Source organism: Barbus barbus, assembly GCF_936440315.1.
Source record: "Barbus barbus genome assembly, chromosome: 5".
In the NCBI taxonomy this organism is placed as follows: Eukaryota; Metazoa; Chordata; class Actinopteri; order Cypriniformes; family Cyprinidae; genus Barbus; species Barbus barbus.
The window spans coordinates 8,172,940-8,189,688 of record NC_136733.1 but is presented as its reverse complement, the minus strand read 5'-3'; the positions used below and the strand labels follow the sequence as shown (position 1 = coordinate 8,189,688).

The following is a 16,749-nucleotide window of genomic DNA, read 5'->3' as shown; positions in this document are numbered from 1 at the left end:
TTTTATTTTGAAAAGATGACGAAAACGGATTTCCGGTATGCTGTTGTTGTTTCCTGTGACTGCAGAGTGCACAAGTACAAGCTACTGATCTGAAGGTCTTGTAAAAGCAGAAAGAAAACATTCAGGGTCGGGTGAACGAGTAAGTATTAATTGGCTACGTTTACTGAGTCACAATAAGAAAGATGAAGCATGGCGTCATTTGATGTCCGATTAGTAGAGACCTGAAGAGATGTAATACTCTGCTCGTCTGGAGCTCAGGGTCTGTCTTGGTACACATTTGCGGTCGTGCTGTGGTTCTTAAACTCTGTTTATGCTTTAAATTGTCTTCGCCAAACACTAGCCGAGTTTCTAACGAGGTCTCCGAAACGATAGGTGGCAGTGCAGAAGAGCCAGCCAGCGAATGTAGATTTGAATTTGGCAGCTGATGAACGATTTAATCATGCTGGTGTGATTGTATCAAATATAGAATATATTATCTGACTGTTTTTTTGTCTTTTGGAAGCTGCATTCAAAAATCTGAGGGGGCACATGTATGCACTCGTGTATGCTCAATTCAACGATATAACAGGGAGGGGCTACATTTTGGGGTGTGGCTAAGCGCGTTGCTCCGCCCCACAACTGCTCTCATTGGCTTGGTTGTTGCAGGAGTGTGTAACCTGAATAAGTAAATTGATGGTATATCTCTTGATGAAATACATGGAAGCTGGTAAATTAAAAAAAGTAATTTCATTACACTTCTATTTTTCAAAGCTTCCTTTTTCTCAGAATTGCAAGATATAGACAAAAAATGTGACCCTGGACCACAAACCCAGTCATAAAGGTTTTTTTTTTTTTTTTTTATAATTGATTGATTGATACATTTGAAAGCTGAATAAACAATCTTTAGGATAGGGCAATATTTGGCTGAGATGCAACTATTTGAAAATCTGGAATCTAAGGGTGCAAAAAAATCTAAATATTGAGAGAATCGCCAAATCACAATTGCAAAGTGAGTGAGAATTATAAGATAAAAAGTTGCAAATTGCAATTTGCCTTTTTTATTTTAATTTTGAAAAATGTAATGCTAAAATGTTATTAATTAAATGTTATGTTAAAAATGTTGTGGTGTGACAAATGTACTAGAACCTGTTTTGATAAAGTAAAAAAAAGGGTGGGGAAAAAATAGCAATTACCTATTTTTATTATTATTTTCATTTTTATCCCATGGTGGAAAGAGGATTATGTTACCAGCATTCTATATTTGGTATACATCGCACTGTTGTTTTAAATCTGCGCTTTGATAGCAGTTGCATTTGAATTTTTAACAACATCATATTGCTTTAAAACAGTAACAAAACAGGACTACTTTCCTGGCTGTTTCACATGTAGATAATTACTCATGGAAGGGAGCGATGCTGATAGCAGATCTAAGAGCAGACACCGAGACGAGAGCCAATCCAGAAGCTTGACATCATCAAGTGCCAGGAAATCCAGTCCAAGCCCTCAAAAGAGACATGAACGTTCCTCTGGTAAGGGAAAGTGCTGCTATACTCACATTTTTACAAGATTGTTTTTTTATGTACGGATAATCAAGTACACCTAAATTGCTTCATTCCAATACGTGTTCATGTTGAAACATTAAAAACAATGTTACAGTTTTTCTTACATTTACTTAAAAAAATCAGCAGGCCTAAATATTTCACAGCAAAGACACAACCTGAAAGTGGATGTTTGTACAGTTGACAACTTTTATTGTATATAAACTTTTATTTTAGTTTATTTACGAAAAATAACTGTCAATCAGGCAACAGAAGGCATGTAAAAAATTGTGTATTCATAAATTATACTATATTTGTGGCGACAGTATGTGTATGTATAACATGTCTCCCAACTTCTGATCCGAAATTAGACAGAAAAAAGATGAAAAGGAGAAGTCCCTCCAGCTCTTCATCATCGTCCAGCTCCACTTCCACATCCAGAGAAAAAAAGGCCAAGAAAAAAAAGAAACGGCAAGAGGTTAAGAAACTCAAGCGTGAAAAGAAAAAGGAGAAAAAGGAAAAGAAGCGGCAAAAGAAGCTAGCATTGAAAGCTGAAAGAGCAGCAGCTTCTGTATCAAGTGCTGTTTCTGATGAAACATCTCAAACATACCTGAAGATCTGGCAGAGTGAAGAAGCTAAAGAACACGGGCCCAGTATGTGCACACCTGCGTATTGCACACTGGAAATACACAAATAACATCTAATATTTTGTTTAATATTTAAAAAAGAAAATAATTTAAATAAATGTCTTTTACTCACTGGAGTATAAAATGACATTTCTCTCTCCCTATAGTCATGACTGATGAACAGAAGGCCAGTTTTTGCACCAAGAGACCAATGACAAAGGAAGAATATGAGGCCAGGCAAAGCGTCATCCGTCGGGTCCTGGACCCTGAGACTGGACGAACCAGGTGTGTTCAATCTCTACTTAGTAAAAGCCTTTTTGAGACTGTCAGTCCAAATCTGATTTATGTGCATATCTGATTGGAATTTGATCATATTTAGCATGTGTGAACAGCAAAAAAAAATCACATGAAATCCAATTTTTACAAACCAAACCAGACATTTATGGATGAACACAGAACAGACTCAATGAAGGCCGAGTAGAACTGTTTCTGCAGCTCCTGTGACAGGTTGAACTTCCTCAGCTGGCGAAGGAAATACAATCTCTGCTGGGCCTTTTTAGCAATGGAGTCTATGTGAATGTCCCACTTCGGGTCCTGAGAGATGGCGATGCCCAGGAACCTGAATGACTCCACTGTTGTAACAGTGCTGTCCATGATGGTGAGTGGGGGGGAGAGCAGGGGGGTTTCTCCTGAAGTCCACGATCATCTCCACTGTTTTGAGTGTGTTGACTGCACCAGACAGACAGCTCTTTAACCTCCTGTCTGTAAGCAGACTTGTCTTCGTTGATGGTAGTGTCATCTGCAAATTTCAGGAGCTTGACAGAGGGGTCTTTTGCGGTGCATTCGTTTGTATACAGGGAGAAGAGCAGTGGGGAGAGAACACATCCCTGAGGGGCATCAGAGCTGATGGTGAGTCCTGAATGTGAGTTTGCCCAGCCTCACTAACTGTTGCCTGTCTGTCAGGAAACTGGTGATCCACTGACAGATTGGGGAGGGCACAGAGAGCTGGGTCAGTTTGTCTGAGAGAAGGTCAGGCATGATTGTATTGAAGGCCGAAGTGAAGTCCACAAATAAGATCCTTGCGTAATTCCCAGATCTATCAAGATGTTGCAGGATGTAATGCAGTCCCATGTTGACTGCATCATCACAGACCTGTTTGCTCTGTACGCAATTTGAAGATTATCCATCAAGGGTCCAGAGATATGTGGTTTGAAATCCTATTCAAATCACGTTTCTGGAAATCCGCTTCAGTCTGACTGGATTTTGCGGAGCTTTTTTTTTTGCTTATGCCACTTTTTCACACCATGTAAAACGTAAGCAAGTCAGACGTTTTTTGTAAAACATGAACAGTTGCGATACACACTGTGCACAGTCAATCATTTAGATCTGATTCCAACCAGATATGCACAAAAAGTGGATTTGGACTGACAGTCTGAACAATGCTTATGTTTCTATCAGCCTGCTCCATCCACAAGACAAGAAAACGTTGTTGGCGCTGATAGCCTTGTGGGCAGCGCGCATACAGCTCTCGGCATACAGCGCCATTGCACTACGGGCGTCCCGTTTTCGAATCCCGACTCGGGGACCTTTCCCGATTCCCCCTTGTCCCACTTCGCTTCCTGTCGATTATGATCTGTCCTGTCACAATAATGGCAAAAAATGCCAAAAATAAATCATGTAATAATAATAATAATAAACTAATTAACTTGATAATCTTTCATACAGGCTTGTAAGAGGTGAGGGGGAAATTTTAGAAGAAATTGTCAGCAAGGAGCGGCACAAGGAAATCAACAAGGTGCATTTTTCAGGAATTAATCTGTTCATGTTTTGTGAATAGGAAAAATCTTTCAATTTGTCATCATTTTTTCTTGTTTTTTATGCAGAAAGCCACTAAGGGAGATGGTGATGCCTTCCAGAAGAGATTGGGCATCAATAGTTAGCAAGGTGTCAATTTTAAGACAAGACCACGCAAGTCCAAAACCTGGATTTCTACAAGAATTCAACCATTTTCTTACTTTCTTAGTTTTTATATTCCTCCCCATTGAATAAATGTCACAGAAATATGATTCGAGAACGACATTTTGCCCTCAGATATTGTACAGGAGTGAGTACATTCAATGCATAATCGTTGTCCTGGCATAACCGAAAGGTTAGAGAGCTGAACGATATTTAGTTTTGGCAGAAAATTAATTGTAACAGTGCCGCCAAATAAGACTAATTAACCCCATTCACTTCAACACTGTTGACTATTTGACTTTCTTCAGAGTCAAAGCAGGAAGAGTCTGTATCTCGTTTATCTGTTAATGTAGAAAGACTTTCTTAATGGCTAATTTAATTGTAAATAAGGTCATTTGCAGTCTGATAGTATTCATTACCACTGAAGCTCATCATCTCTTAAATATCAACTGATGGTATTACAGAGGACTGCTACAACATCAATAAAATATCTTTCTTAAACATTATGTTGGTTTTATTTTGACTGCATCAAAACTTAATTCACTACATTTTGAATATATTTGTAGATAAGTGCATTCATTTGACCTATTGATCCAATGCAATGTATCAGTCGGAACATGCAAGATTAATTTTAATGATCTTGTTGACTAACATCCACAGACCAAACAAAAGACACGGAACAGAAATAGCTGACGAACATGAATTAAGTGCTATTTTTATACATTAATTAAATGTTAATCAAACTATCTTAACTGCTTTCGATATTTGATTGAATTACATATGTAATTTAGTGTACTAATAAACACAATATTAATCTAATAATAAATCTATATAAAGATTTTATTTATTTTAAACAAATAAAAAATATTGGTTGGGTGACTTGCAACATATCACGTTGTCTACTAACATGTACTACATGTTCAAATAAAGAACAAAACAAAAACAAATAGCCATTAATCATTTTTTTTAAGAAAGGACTGCCTTGCAAATACATTTTTTTGGATTGAATACAAATTGAAATACTACAGCTGGACTTGTAAAAGTAAAGTCGAACGTAATAACATAAAGAGAAAACCTCTAGGTATTTAAATGATGTTTAACAAAAAGTGGCCCACATCTGCATTCACCCTAATTATGTATTAACTAATTAAGATAAGATTTCGCAAATTAATCTGACATTAAATTTGTCTTACAAATTACACTCAAAATATGATTTAAAGCCACCGTTGTGTTAAATAAGAAAAGCAAAAAGAGGAAATGTAGCTTTAGAAAGAAATATCTTAGTTTGATTATTACACAATATTTTTGTAAAATGTATTATTTATTATTATTTTTAAGTAGCTATGTCTCAGTCTGTAAGGACTTATAGTTATACTTATGCTAGTCTATATTGTTCTATTAAAATCAAATAAAATAAAAACTCTGATTGCATAACAGACAACAGCTCAGTAGATGGCGGTATGAACACAGTCTGTGAATCTTCTAAAACTACAAGAAGAAGTCATTCGTGAAGTGCATTGCTGCATTATGCTGTGTATTTCTATCAGATTGGGGGTTTTGTGTTAGTTTATCTTCAGGGATGTTACTTGAATGCGTGTAACTGGTTTAGTATAATTGTGGCTTTGAAGGATGACTTCGCTTCTTTTAGTGCATCGGCGCTTTTTCTCTGTCTGGAGGCTGCAGCGGGGGTCGCTGAACACAGGGACGAGCCTCGGACTCTATCAGCCCTGGCGGGGTACAGGATGGCCGTGGGTTTTCGCTGCTGGTAAGAAATACCTAATTGACCTGCCAGTAGTCCACGAGGAAGACCTTGATGAACAGTTTGTTCGTGGATCTGGTCCTGGAGGACAAGCCACCAACAAAACCAGCAACTGCGTGGTGCTCAGGCATATTCCCACAGGTATCGTCGTAAAGGTGAGTTCATTATTAGCTGATATTGAGATGAATGTGATGGTATACCATTTGATAACCCGATAAATTAATATGTCATGCATCAGATTTATAGTGTAAATAATTGAAATGATCATGTAATAAGTACAATTGTCAGAAAAAGTTTGTGAACCCTTTATGTGGGTTTCCCAGGGAATGCAGGAAGTGATCAAATGTATGCAATGCAACTGGGTGTGGATAAAAGCTTAAAATGTCATGTTATGTACATTTAACTGTCAATTACTGCACTGAATACTCATAAAATATGGTCTGATCTTCATGTAAGGTTAGGCATAAGTCACCGTTACAGACAAACACAATTTGACTAAACTATTAACACAAACAGTTGTAATTTTTATTTTTTTTGGAAGACACCGTAATAATTCAGTGTGGTCTGAATAAAGTTAGACTCTGTGTTATAGCCTACTTTTCCAAAGGCTTGGCAATGATCAGTTATTTTAAATTGCCAATACATTTCTTAACTTCTGATTTTATCTCTTTATTGCAAAATAACCTAATATTGCCATCTGAAATATCACACAAGAAATTACTGGAATCAGTCGAGGCCGAATTTAAAGTGTATGAACATTTAAAAATGTAAGAAATACTGTATGTTATTCTTTTTATTATTATTATTATTATTATTTAGTCATTTAGCAGACGCTTTTATGCAGAGCGACTTACAAATGAGGACGACAGAAGCAATCAATTGTAGTATTAAAACAACAAAAAACAGATCCAAAACTAAAAGATAAAACTTTATAAATACTACCTATACACATTTTAAAAAATAAAGAAATTAAATAAAAATGACAAATGCATACAACAAAATGTCAAAACTTAACATTTAAATGAAAAACAAAAAATAAAGCTAAAAACAATTCAAAATATTAAAGAACAAAAGGTAAGAGTATAATAATGATTCTAACATAACACTAAGCCAAACACCAAAAACACATATACACACATATATATACATACACATATATAAAATGCACATTTATAAATTCAATATATATATATATATATATATATATATATATATATATATATATATATATTCCATTTAGTTTGTTGAAGTATTAAAATAAATAAAATAAAACTAAGACTTAATAAAAGACCTATACAGACATAATTAATTCCGACATAATTTAACTAAAATTAAAATAAATAACAAATATAAATCAAACGACAGTAGTTTATCAGTAATCCTAAGAAATAGTTTTTTTCCATTTTGTTCTAGCCATTTATGTCTCAAGCTAATATGCTTCTTTTGCCCTTTATTAATTTCATCAAACTTTATTTGTGATGTTGATAAATCAAATTTTTACTTTGGGTTTAAATTAGCAGTGCATTATTTTCTTAATTAAAACTATAGTACAAAAATGCATTTGGTAAGTGTTGTCTAGTATGGTTATAAGTAGATCTGAACTGAAAATCAGTGAGAATTGGAAATAATTTGGAAGAACGAAAAAACGTTGCACATCTTGAAATTGTAAGATGACCCGTTTTGTGTGTTGATTAATTTGACTTTGTGTGTTGTTGTTAGGTGACGGTGAATGGTTTTGTATTAGGATTAGTGGATAAAAAGCTTTAGCCAATATTGTTGTTCTTGTTCCTGACAAATGGGCTATCAATGAAGAGACGAATAGAATAAGTTGAACTCCAATTAACCAAAACCTATTATAAGTGTATATCTAATTTTATTCTCTTGACAAAGTTGTGATGTCTCAAAACCCTCAGAGAATGGCACCCATGATGCACTGGTGTCAAGTCAACATAGTCTTGTGTAATCTGTCAATTCCAAACTACTTTAATAAAAGGATCTCATGTTGTCTTGCAGTGTCACCAGACCAGATCGGTGGATTTGAACAGAAAACGAGCACGAGAGATTTTACGTGAGAAACTGGAAATTGCATATAAGGGAGAGGAAAGTGAACTGCTGAAAATGAAAAAGGAATCCATACAGAAGAAACAGGAAAAACGGCAAAAAGTAAATGAAAACATGGAAAAAAAGAGACGATTCAAGGAGATGCTGTACTCAGACCAAGATGACAAATGCTGAGGTGCACATGATTTCAACCTTTTTTTTCTTTTAGTATTAATTATTCAATGTGGACAGGATTGCATTAACAGTATATTCTGTAGATGAAGATATTGGGGACTTAAGTATGACTTGGAGAACTGGATACAGCAATTAACCTTTAGTTGGAAAGTTAAATTAAAAACTTTCAAGCTTGTGAACAAATTGCTCTTATGTCCATGGTTTTGTTGAAATGAAAACTAAGGTTTCTGTAAAGTGAGAGGCCATAGCTTGTTGAGTGCATAACATCTGGTTAATAAACAGATTCAAAGAGCACAGAAAGGCTGATTTATGTATCTGCATCTAATCTACACAGTGCATCTACAGCGGATAAGCAGTGACTTGTGTGATTGTATAGGAAGTGGAAGCACATACCAGTCCAGCTGTAGGATGTCAATCCCTCTCTGGTCACATTCATTTAACCCAAGTAAGATGGGTTAAACTGACTTGAATTTTAATCATCCGATATTATCCTTATTGTCAACTGAATTCAAAATACTATTCGTTTAAAAGGTATTATGTCCAAAAACTTTTTTTGTTTGTTTTTACTATTTTGTTGTCAACAGACTCTCAATTAATTAATTAATCATTTTCATAAACGGCTCGGTGTTACTATCATGAGTGATTGTTCAAGCATAATTAATTTAAAACAGTACAAACATTGATCTATATATATATAATAGAATGCAATTAAAAATGCAATTTTGTTAGTGACACAATTGCACTTTAGAATATTCACAAAATATGTATTAGTGTCCATCAAAAATTATGCGACTAGTTTATAATTAAATATGAATATACTTAATGGTTAGACAATGTACTTTCAAATTCAGATTTCAGTATTACATTTGAATTATAGAGAATTATAGATAGAAAAATAGCATTATGAAAATTATTTGCAGAATTCACCCTGTTAAACATATGTTGCAAGGTTTAGGTACATTAATAACTTTTAAATTAACAGCATTGTGCATTTTTTCTTTGACTGCATCTGTACAAACGTGGTTTGTTTTGGATTATTAAAAAAATAGTTTTCATAGTAATACTGTTACCACATTTATAAATCATTAATACGCTGACAGGTGTTTAAAGAATATATAACTAAAAAACAAAAAGCACTCTCTCTTTTGTACTCTTTATACACAAACTGGAAAATAGCGAATATTTCATGTCGGAAGTACGTCACGAAGCAGTAAACCAATCACAATCCGACTGTTCAAGAGCTTGACCAATGAACGCTGCGAATGATATTTAAAAAATCTCGGCATGCTGTAGTGTTTATAATCCATTTCGTTTGTTGTGAGAAATCCAATACAAGATGGGGAAAAGGTAAAGAAAGGTTTGCAAATTAGCCCGACACTCACAGATAATCATTCGTTTAGCGAACTCGTAACATAATATTTTGAGTAATACGCGTTGTTCGTGTACTCGTCAGGCAAAAAGTCCACTTCTGCCAAACGAAGACCCGTGGACGGCAGTATAAACGAGAAAGTAGAAGAGGCTAAAGAAAACAAAGACGGAAACCCCACGGTAGGAGAAATGCGTTTATATTCGTTCGGTACGAACTGAGCGATGTTGTTACCTAACGTTACTCGCATTAAACGCGTTAAGAATGCATTGTCTCATAAATTAATTTGATTGAATGTCTATATTTGTCTTTCAGTCATGCCAAGGGCAGCCAACAATAGTTGTCTGAATCTAAAGCCGCTCCAGAATAACCCTCTTACCCTGATATTAGACGGACCGTTTACCTAAAGACACCAGCAAACCGAGTGACGGCATTCGTTTAAATCGGATTAACTGCTCATTTATCATTTTTTCACCCAAATAGTTTTCCCCAGAGTTGGTTTTACTTCTACTGTTTTCTTCCTCCTTTGCTCAGTCAAATGCAGAGCCGAATGCACCTAAAAAAGGGGACACTGGCAAACAGAGCCTTATTTGTGGACATCATGAGACTGATGTGCCTCATAAAGAGTCTGGGACCAAAAAGCGAACAAAATCTGGGCAAAGGATAAATGGTGAAAAGTCAAGAGACAGGAAGTATGTCTAGTTTTAAATATCTAATAAATAGTTGACTCTTTCAGTCATTTATTATTTGATTTAGTTGCATATTGTTTGTGGTTTTGTAAGTGGAAAAATAAGTTTATTTGCACCCATTTCACTGAGAAGTAAAATCTTAATGTTTTTATAATTTTTTTTTTTTTTTTTTTAGACTGAAAAACAAAGAGTCTGAATCCAATCGAAAGGTCACAGATTATTTTCCTGTTAGGCGGAGTTGCAGGAAAAGCAAACATGAGTTGAAGGTCTGTAAACTCATCAAAAAAAGGGTTTTTAAATTATTTATTCTTGAAGTTGGCAAAATGCATGTTATAGAGTTTATTGTGAACGATTCATCAATGTATTTTTTCATACTTTGATCTTCTGGTAAAAATGTCAGACAAAACATGCATTTTGGCTATTCATTTACACGTCAACTGCATTTTGGGGACCTGAAAGTGCAGACCATTTTCAAGTTGCAAGTTTTTGTAAACAACACGGTTATCATCTCTGTGTAAACTACAAAAATTTGTAATTGAATTGAATTTGTGATAACTGTGACATCATTTCAAGCATATTAGCTCAGTCTATAGGGATCTATGTGAATGGGGATCTGTATGCGAAACTCCTCAAAAACGCAAAGGAAAAACATTTCTGTTTTTAGTACAATCGTTGTCATGTAAATGTGTACAACATTTACAATCGTTGTCACTTAGTGCACAAACTCCGCCCCTGCAAACTTTGCTGGCCTCACTTACATCTTAATAACCGATCAATCACTGATGCATTGAACCAAGTCTCACTCTGTGCTTTTGTTATGCACTGATGTACATCACAATGCAGAAGAAAAGATATGCTACCATTTGAGTTTTGTTGTGCATTTTTGTTTTAACCAATTTACCATTAATAAATCAGTTTTCATCATTTATTTACTTTATCATTGTCAAACATTTATTCTATTAAATCCAGAGCTAAATGTGGACATGTTGTGTTAAAACAGTGTGAAAAGCAGAAGCACCTTGATGATCTCATCAAAAACAATGTTGAAGAGGGGCTCAAGGTAAGCTTTTTAAGCAATTAGTCTACATTTTAACTTTACAACTTTTCATTGCTTGGGTTTAAGCATCTTCCATTTTGAAAATCAGGTGAAAAGTATTGATGGAAAAGGAAGAGGTGTTTTTGCAGACCGAGCATTTCAGAAAGACCATTTTGTAGTAGAGTACCATGGGGAATTGTTAGAGATTGTTGATCCAACCACTGGCTGCTACATGTACTATTTCCGCTACCATGACAAAACCTACTGGTGAGTGTTTTGATGTTTTTTATTTTTCATAAAACAATCTTCTGGTGTGAAGATTTTGAATCTTACTTTGGCTATTGATATGCTTTAATGCAAGATTTGAGGTAAACATTGCAATCTGTATGAATAGATGTGAACTCCACAATTTAGTCTGTTGAGCCTTTACTTGGAATTGAGAGAAACTGAGAGTCAGCAGAGACATATTAATAAATCTAACGTTTGTGCCTTTTTCTAGTGTGGATGCTACCAAAGAAACCGACCGCCTGGGCCGACTGATCAACCACAGTAAGAATGGCAACCTTCGGACCAAACTGCATGAGATAAATGGCACACCTCACCTCATCTTCCTGGCTTCCAGAGACATCAAAGTAGACGAGGAACTGCTTTATGATTACGGTGACCGTAGTAAAGAAGCCATCGCTGCTCATCCTTGGCTTAAGCATTAATTCACTCTGTTTAGTTGTCTTTTTCTGATAGCATTTAAGTTAATGGAATAACATAGACATACAATGATGTTTGGAGTTGCCAAACCTTTCACTGTAACAAGCGGCAGCATAAAATGAATTGTTTGGAGTTTTGAAAGACCCACAGCACGTGTAAAATTGGTTTTTAACTGATTTTTACATCCTGGGTTGAGGCTGAATGATGTGAACCGTTTGAGCTAAGTGTTTAACATTTTTATAGTTAGGAAACATTTACTCAATGAAAATGTAACTTTGTTTTATTCTGAAGATAAAAAGATATTTTGAAGTATGTTTAAGCTGTTTATTCAGTGGAAAGGAATGGATTGAAATATCTTGTTTTGCGCAAGAAAGGTATGGTACATATGTTTGTAATGACATGAGGGTGAGCAAAGTTTCAAAGTAGTAATTTTAATAAGGCATGTATAAGAATACCAGCCTCTGATTTTAAGAATGAGTATATTCAATGTACATTTGTATATGCAAAATGAAGAGTTTAAAGCAATTATACCACATTTTTAAGAAATGGTTGGTTTTGAATCCTTTGTCTTTTACTTCTTGTTAAATTTTATAAGGGTTTACACCGTTACAGAAGTGCACAGAATATAAACCATATGCTTATTATTTATTAATGCTTTGAAATGTTGTACAAAAACACTTCAGCTGTTTTAGACCATTTCTTTTAATCACAAATACATTTATAATTGAAATAAATTAATGTTATGCTTTCAAGATTTATTCATGTCAAATGTTATTCCATAAAAACATGACAACGACTGTAGTTCCAATCAGAAGAATCTAAGGCTAAGTGATACACTTGCTAATTTTTTTATACTGCAATTTTACCGCCATAAAATAGGAGCAAAACACTAGAAAACCGGATCCTGTAAACACAATTGAATGAATTTATATTACTGGTTGTTAAAATATAATTCAGAGAGCCATTATACTAAAAATAAATTAAAAATACATGGTGATAAAAGATGTTACATAACATTTTTATAAAGGATACTGGAAACATCAATACAACTAGGGGAAAGAACAGCAACAGACACGTTAGATTAAAGAAAAAGAAAAAACTTTTAAGAGGGCCAAATATAGTTTAAATAATTAAATCATGTTGTTACGCAACTGCACGTTAACTCCAGTAATCTGTGTACAAGCAACAGGGCCCATGTACTTAGAACAGCATTTTTTAATACCTATTATTGCAGAAAAAAAACTAGTCTCTGCTGTTATAAAATTTGTCCAGTTCACTACTTAATTACAATGAATACCGCGAGCCAATAATAGTACATTTTTACATTCATATGGCCCACAATTTACCACTTCACATACCTTAATGAGATTTAGTGCACTGCACATTACCTCATACAGCAGCCTTTTGTTGTGTTTTAGTTGAAGTACCTCAATTTTAACCTTACAATTCCTTGTGTTCCCATGTTTATTAAAATTAAGACTAGAAAGTGCATAATCATATGGATAGTTTCTGTCATAAAGCTGGTCAACACCTGCAACAGATGTTTTCTAATTCAGAAAGCTCTCAAATAAGTTCTTAGGGCCTCATATGGCATATAAACACCAAATCAAGGTGTTTCAGCCAATTTAATTAGGTTTAGTACTGTCACCAAAATAGTCCCTAAATGTGTCATTGTGCTATTCATAAAATGACTGGTATAAAATTGATTCTATTAATGTCATATATTACAGTAAAAGATACCGTGGAACAATGTTAATGCAAATCTATTGTTTCAAATAGTCTGCAAATCTATATTAGCCGAGGGAGGTGTTTAGAGGGACATCTGATACTTTGATATCTTGTCATTCATGTTTGACACTCAATGATGAACAAAGAGAGAACTGTCACAATCACAGAGTTAAAAATGTACACAATTAAAAACACTGAGCAGGAGTAAGGTGAAGGATTTCCAGACAGAAATTGGAAGTATTAAAAAGATAACTTCTTCCCATCTCTCCTCACCCTGTTGCTTGTCTCAAGTGCGTTTTAGTTTGTGTTAAATCCTGGTAACTATTTTTGTCGAAATGAGAACCTGAAAAAGAGAGAGAGACCGTTTGTCAGCAACATTGACACAGAATCATAAAATATGGTCAATGTTACAAAGACCTAGATACGATCTAAAACAGCATTCTTCTTTAGAGCAGAAAAGCTTTAGAAGAAGAGCTTAACATGGCTTAATGCAGAGTTGTGGACATAAGTCTGCCAATCACAAAAGAAATGTCATAAACATATACATATTATTATTATATATTATCAATATTAAACATATCAAGGGTGGCAAAGTTGGAAAACATAACAGAACAGATACAACAATAGAATGATCAGTTTTTCTCTCCAATACCTAAATATCTTCAGGAGTTTTTCCTTTCTACATCCATTTCTGGCTTGCTAACTGATCACTCAAAGACATTAAAGCACATTTCTTGTGAATCTATTGACACTGAAACATATACCTCTGCACAGCTGCTTTGAAGCAATATATTTTGCATGATTTTGACAAATGTATAACTCAAGATGGAAGGGTAAACTCCACTGGGCAGGACTCCAGACCTGCTGCACCTTCCAGCTACTGGTAATGTCACTCACATGAGTGGAATAAATGAAAAAGTTACAGAAATTCTACAAGACACGACAGGTTTACAGGTACACACATCTGCTTACTGACCGAACGTTAGGAATATGTAAAATTGTGAATTTAGAAAGAAGTCTTTTCTGTTCACCAAGGCTATTTTTTTTTTATTAAACATACATTGTGAAATAATAGAATTTAAAATAACTTCTATTTGAAAATGTAACTTATAAGCTGAATTTCATCATTACTCCAGTCTTAAATATATAACCTCTAAATGTTGTAACTGAATATTTTAACTAAAATGTAATTTATTTAAGAAGATTATAGGATTAAAACAGTATATCAGCCAACTCCTACTTTCAGATGAATAAGTATAATGCTTTGACCTGGAATTGCATAAAGCTCTGACAAAGACACAACTATTTAAAAGCACTCACAGTTTCTGAATGGTGCTCTTCTCTTTGTGCTCCTCTATAATGGTGGAGGGTGCAGGTTCTGACTGAGGAAGGGTCTCCAGGTTTACTTCCACCATCTTCTGTTCGGAGCCCAGGACTCCGCTGCAAGCACAATAGATGCTAAATTTGACTGAGACCACACGTATCAAATGAATTATTGCATGATGCCATTTCTTTCAGAATTGTTTTATTTGCTGTTGAGTTTAGAACAAACAACACACAAGTCAAAATGTTCAATTTTTGCACAAATGTAGAACAGAACACACTGTATAATGGAATAACACAGCAGTTTACTAGTAACTACATAAAAGAGACATGAGTTGAGTTGATCATTTGGGCACTGAAACCATGTTTTTACCTCTTGTAGAGCTGTAGTTCCTCTTGGGCCAACAGCAGCTGGGTTTTAAGTTGGTTTCTCTCTTGCAGAACCTCCTTTAACTCCTGCATGGTGAATCGTGGTCGGTTTGGGTCTTTTAAGTCCACGACTAGTTTGTTTGAACCAACAGTCTGCTTTAAAAGAATAAAATATCATATATTGCCCTAAGTATAAATAAATGTTTGCACAAACTATAGACTCTGGCCTTCTAATTAAGAAAAAATTTGCTGTCAGGTTTTTAAATCAAATATTACCACCCAGCTTTATATCAAGCCGATGTAAGCTGCTTTGTTAAGAGCGCTATACAAATAATATTGACTTGACATCTTGGCCTGAGGGAGAAAATCAGCAGATTTTTTTTTTTAAGATGGATGATAATAATCAACATTATATTATTAATGCTGTCGACTGAGCTTAACTTGTATTGAACCGGAAATATTAATTCAAAAGGACCCCAATGTGAACAGCAGTCGGAGCAACAAGAATGCTGCACAAACACTGAACTCCACACGAACCCACTCACATTGTCAACATTTCCACTTGAACCTTCTGCTACAACTCTTTCCATTTCTCGCTTCATATTATCCAGCTCCATCCTCAGCTCCTCCAGCGACAGGTTGTACTTGTTCACCATGCTCTCAAACATCTCCAGCACACGGACGATTTTGAACTGGAAATCCGAGAATTCCCGGCTACCTGTGTTGACTTTTAATAAATCTCTGCCGATCACGTAAGAAATGTCATAAACATCTTCAACAGTAATTTCCAAAACGTCCTTATCGAAAGCCTGCATGGGTGAACTGTCGTGCCGTCCTTCCATTCTGACCCAAGACCAACTATAATCACTGTTTTTAAAAAAAGCAATCTTTCCCAGATATGGCGAGTTCCAGTTCACCGTCCCAATACAGTCACAACTTCCTCTTCCAAACTGGATCCCCTACTTTACTGCAGCTTTGAGCGTTTGAGTGACATGTAAACCAGCCAATGGCTGAGTCGCTCAAAGGGCAAGACGATATAACTGCTCGTATATTCCGCAGATATCTCCATAAAAATCCCGAGAAAAAAATGTGATTAGTTCAATGTGAAAAGTGGTTTATTTTGTTAAAATTGTATCAACGTTTCTTAGAGTTTCAATACACAAACAGACCAAATGTGACAAGTGGCAACAAATAAATCTCAACATCATTATCATAGGCTATATGTCACGGGAGAAACGAGGTCTGGGTCCAAATGCAGGTGAGGTGATATTTTAATATAACAAAAGGCCAACACGGCACAACAAACACATAAAACATAAACAAGGCAGGTTAACAGGCAGGATCAGGCAAGACATGAAACATAAGACAATGCAACCAGACAGAGAGACGGGTGCAGAGACACTTTATAGTTCATGGTGATCCGGATCAGCTGTGAGTGAA

General features: G+C 35.2%; 4 protein-coding genes across 8 annotated transcripts; 3 read left to right on the top strand and 1 right to left on the bottom strand.

Annotated features, from left to right (window-relative positions):
• The first annotated feature begins 14 nt into the window (after positions 1–14).
• On the top strand, positions 15–4,604 carry arl6ip4 (ADP-ribosylation factor-like 6 interacting protein 4). 4 transcript variants are annotated; one of them, XR_013784178.1, is made up of 8 exons: positions 26–139; positions 1,369–1,508; positions 1,889–2,170; positions 2,311–2,428; positions 2,639–2,801; positions 2,956–3,052; positions 3,869–3,938; positions 4,027–4,598. XR_013784178.1 is itself a non-coding variant. In XM_079416337.1 (6 exons), the coding sequence occupies exons 2-6, from the start codon at positions 1,379–1,381 to the stop codon at positions 4,081–4,083; spliced, it is 657 nt and encodes a 218-aa protein (XP_079272463.1). In that variant the 5' UTR covers positions 15–143; positions 1,369–1,378; the 3' UTR covers positions 4,084–4,604. The 4 variants fall into 4 exon arrangements, 3 of the variants coding, with proteins under 3 accessions (XP_079272463.1, XP_079272462.1, XP_079272464.1); XM_079416337.1 differs by lacking the exons at positions 2,639–2,801; positions 2,956–3,052 and having other exon boundaries at positions 15–143; positions 4,027–4,604; XM_079416336.1 differs by lacking the exons at positions 2,639–2,801; positions 2,956–3,052 and having other exon boundaries at positions 4,027–4,604.
• Positions 4,605–5,565: 961 nt separating this feature from the next.
• Positions 5,566–9,639, top strand: mtrfr (mitochondrial translation release factor in rescue). The gene is made up of 3 exons (XM_079415917.1): positions 5,566–6,013; positions 7,872–8,094; positions 9,547–9,639. Exons 1-2 carry the CDS (start codon positions 5,729–5,731, stop codon positions 8,091–8,093), a joined length of 507 nt encoding a protein of 168 aa, XP_079272043.1. The 5' UTR covers positions 5,566–5,728; the 3' UTR covers position 8,094; positions 9,547–9,639.
• On the top strand, positions 9,033–12,645 carry LOC306870510 (N-lysine methyltransferase KMT5A-A-like; the record flags this gene model as incomplete). Its single annotated transcript, XM_079417817.1, has 7 exons — positions 9,033–9,048; positions 9,547–9,641; positions 9,994–10,151; positions 10,324–10,414; positions 11,149–11,208; positions 11,294–11,451; positions 11,684–12,645. The coding sequence occupies 7 exons, from the start codon at positions 9,033–9,035 to the stop codon at positions 11,892–11,894; spliced, it is 789 nt and encodes a 262-aa protein (XP_079273943.1). The 3' UTR covers positions 11,895–12,645.
• LOC306869237 (RILP-like protein 2) lies at positions 12,196–16,290 on the bottom strand. Of its 2 annotated transcripts, none has more exons than XM_079415915.1 (4): positions 15,855–16,290; positions 15,314–15,465; positions 14,938–15,057; positions 12,196–13,960 (listed from the first exon to the last, which is right to left on the bottom strand). In XM_079415915.1, exons 1-4 carry the CDS (start codon positions 16,149–16,151, stop codon positions 13,939–13,941), a joined length of 591 nt encoding a protein of 196 aa, XP_079272041.1. In that variant the 5' UTR covers positions 16,152–16,290; the 3' UTR covers positions 12,196–13,938. The 2 variants fall into 2 exon arrangements, with proteins under 2 accessions (XP_079272041.1, XP_079272042.1); XM_079415916.1 differs by having other exon boundaries at positions 12,207–13,960; positions 15,314–15,462; positions 15,855–16,280.
• Between the last annotated feature and the right edge of the window lie 459 nt (positions 16,291–16,749).

What these genes read in the sequence shown, in the direction of transcription:
- arl6ip4 (XM_079416337.1), top strand. Translation starts at nt 1,379, where the DNA reads ATGGAAGGGAGCGATGCTGATAGCAGATCTAAGAGCAGACACCGAGAC. An exon ending in GAGACATGAACGTTCCTCTG is followed by an intron (nt 1,509 to 1,888) that starts GTAAGGGAAAGT and finishes ATCCGAAATTAG; the next exon opens with ACAGAAAAAAGATGAAAAGG. An exon ending in GGCACAAGGAAATCAACAAG is followed by an intron (nt 3,939 to 4,026) that starts GTGCATTTTTCA and finishes TTTTTTATGCAG; the next exon opens with AAAGCCACTAAGGGAGATGG.
- mtrfr (XM_079415917.1), top strand. Translation starts at nt 5,729, where the DNA reads ATGACTTCGCTTCTTTTAGTGCATCGGCGCTTTTTCTCTGTCTGGAGG. An exon ending in CCACAGGTATCGTCGTAAAG is followed by an intron (nt 6,014 to 7,871) that starts GTGAGTTCATTA and finishes GTTGTCTTGCAG; the next exon opens with TGTCACCAGACCAGATCGGT.
- LOC306869237 (XM_079415915.1), bottom strand. Translation starts at nt 16,151, where the DNA reads ATGGAAGGACGGCACGACAGTTCACCCATGCAGGCTTTCGATAAGGAC. An exon ending in GAACTACAGCTCTACAAGAG is followed by an intron (nt 15,058 to 15,313) that starts GTAAAAACATGG and finishes TTGTGCTTGCAG; the next exon opens with CGGAGTCCTGGGCTCCGAAC. An exon ending in AAGAGCACCATTCAGAAACT is followed by an intron (nt 13,961 to 14,937) that starts GTGAGTGCTTTT and finishes TCTCTTTTTCAG; the next exon opens with GTTCTCATTTCGACAAAAAT.